At 57.1% G+C, this 811-nt stretch overlaps 1 protein-coding gene across 1 annotated transcript; it reads left to right on the top strand.

Moving 5' to 3' along the window:
- Window positions 1-606: 606 nt before the first annotated feature.
- Window positions 607-759, top strand: PPTG_21607 (hypothetical protein; the record flags this gene model as incomplete). The annotated part of the gene is made up of 1 exon (XM_008898424.1): window positions 607-759. One exon carries the CDS (start codon window positions 607-609, stop codon window positions 757-759), a length of 153 nt encoding a protein of 50 aa, XP_008896672.1.
- Between the last annotated feature and the right edge of the window lie 52 nt (window positions 760-811).

Raw genomic sequence — 811 nt, 5'->3', positions numbered from 1 at the left:
CCGAAAAAATGTCCTGCAAGTCATGAATTGGTCCTACAAATAGTCCTAAATTGCAGGACATTTTTTCGGATGCAGGACCGTTTTTCTGGTTGCATTAATTTCTCCCCTGCGTCAATGCTCCTCGTACGATTGCCCTCCCAGAGTTGCGCCCGCTGCTTGGCATGGGAGGCTAAAGCCTGTGTAGCACGCTTACTCGGTGAAGCTCGGTAGGTTGTTCGTTGGGAAGGGGTACGGCAGTTACAGTGTTTGGGCCACAGCCGGTCATAGGCGGTGGGGTCGGTCTGAGTCTGCGGTCCGATTTTCCTAGTCGATAGTAGACGGACGCGTCTGGTGATTGTACGCGAGCGACCGCTGGTGGAGACGCCGCCGTATCCGGTTATGAGGCGCCGCAGCTTGAGGTCGTAGCGCTCGGAACGCCTTGTGCTGATTTTGTGTGCCGTGGGGCGATCCGTGTAAGGGTGGAGTGCCGTAGGGCGACTCCGCGTACGTACCGTGGGGTGCCTCGGTAGATTGTAGGGATGTATCGCGGTTCGCGCAAGTTGTGACGACTGGACTTGACGAGGATGGTTCGTGCCCAACAATGTATGCATTTATTTAGCTGGCGCAATGGTACCGAAGGGCCGACGAACCGGCGACACTTCGGCCTCCTCACGGGCGCGAGTGTCGGCCAGTTTGGCACCGTCCAGGACCAAATTCTGCGGCGGCGTCGGCGGGGACCGTGAGGTGGAACTTCATTACCCACGTCTTGAGATGTCCTAATCCTGACATCCGAGGCTCTCGAGGTCTCGTGTGGAGCTATGTTACCCACACA

The sequence above is a fragment of the Phytophthora parasitica genome (assembly GCF_000247585.1).
Source record: "Phytophthora parasitica INRA-310 unplaced genomic scaffold supercont2.6, whole genome shotgun sequence".
Classification (NCBI taxonomy): domain Eukaryota; phylum Oomycota; class Peronosporomycetes; order Peronosporales; family Peronosporaceae; genus Phytophthora; species Phytophthora nicotianae.
Note: the sequence above shows the minus strand (reverse complement) of the source record. Positions and strands in the feature narration are given on the sequence as shown.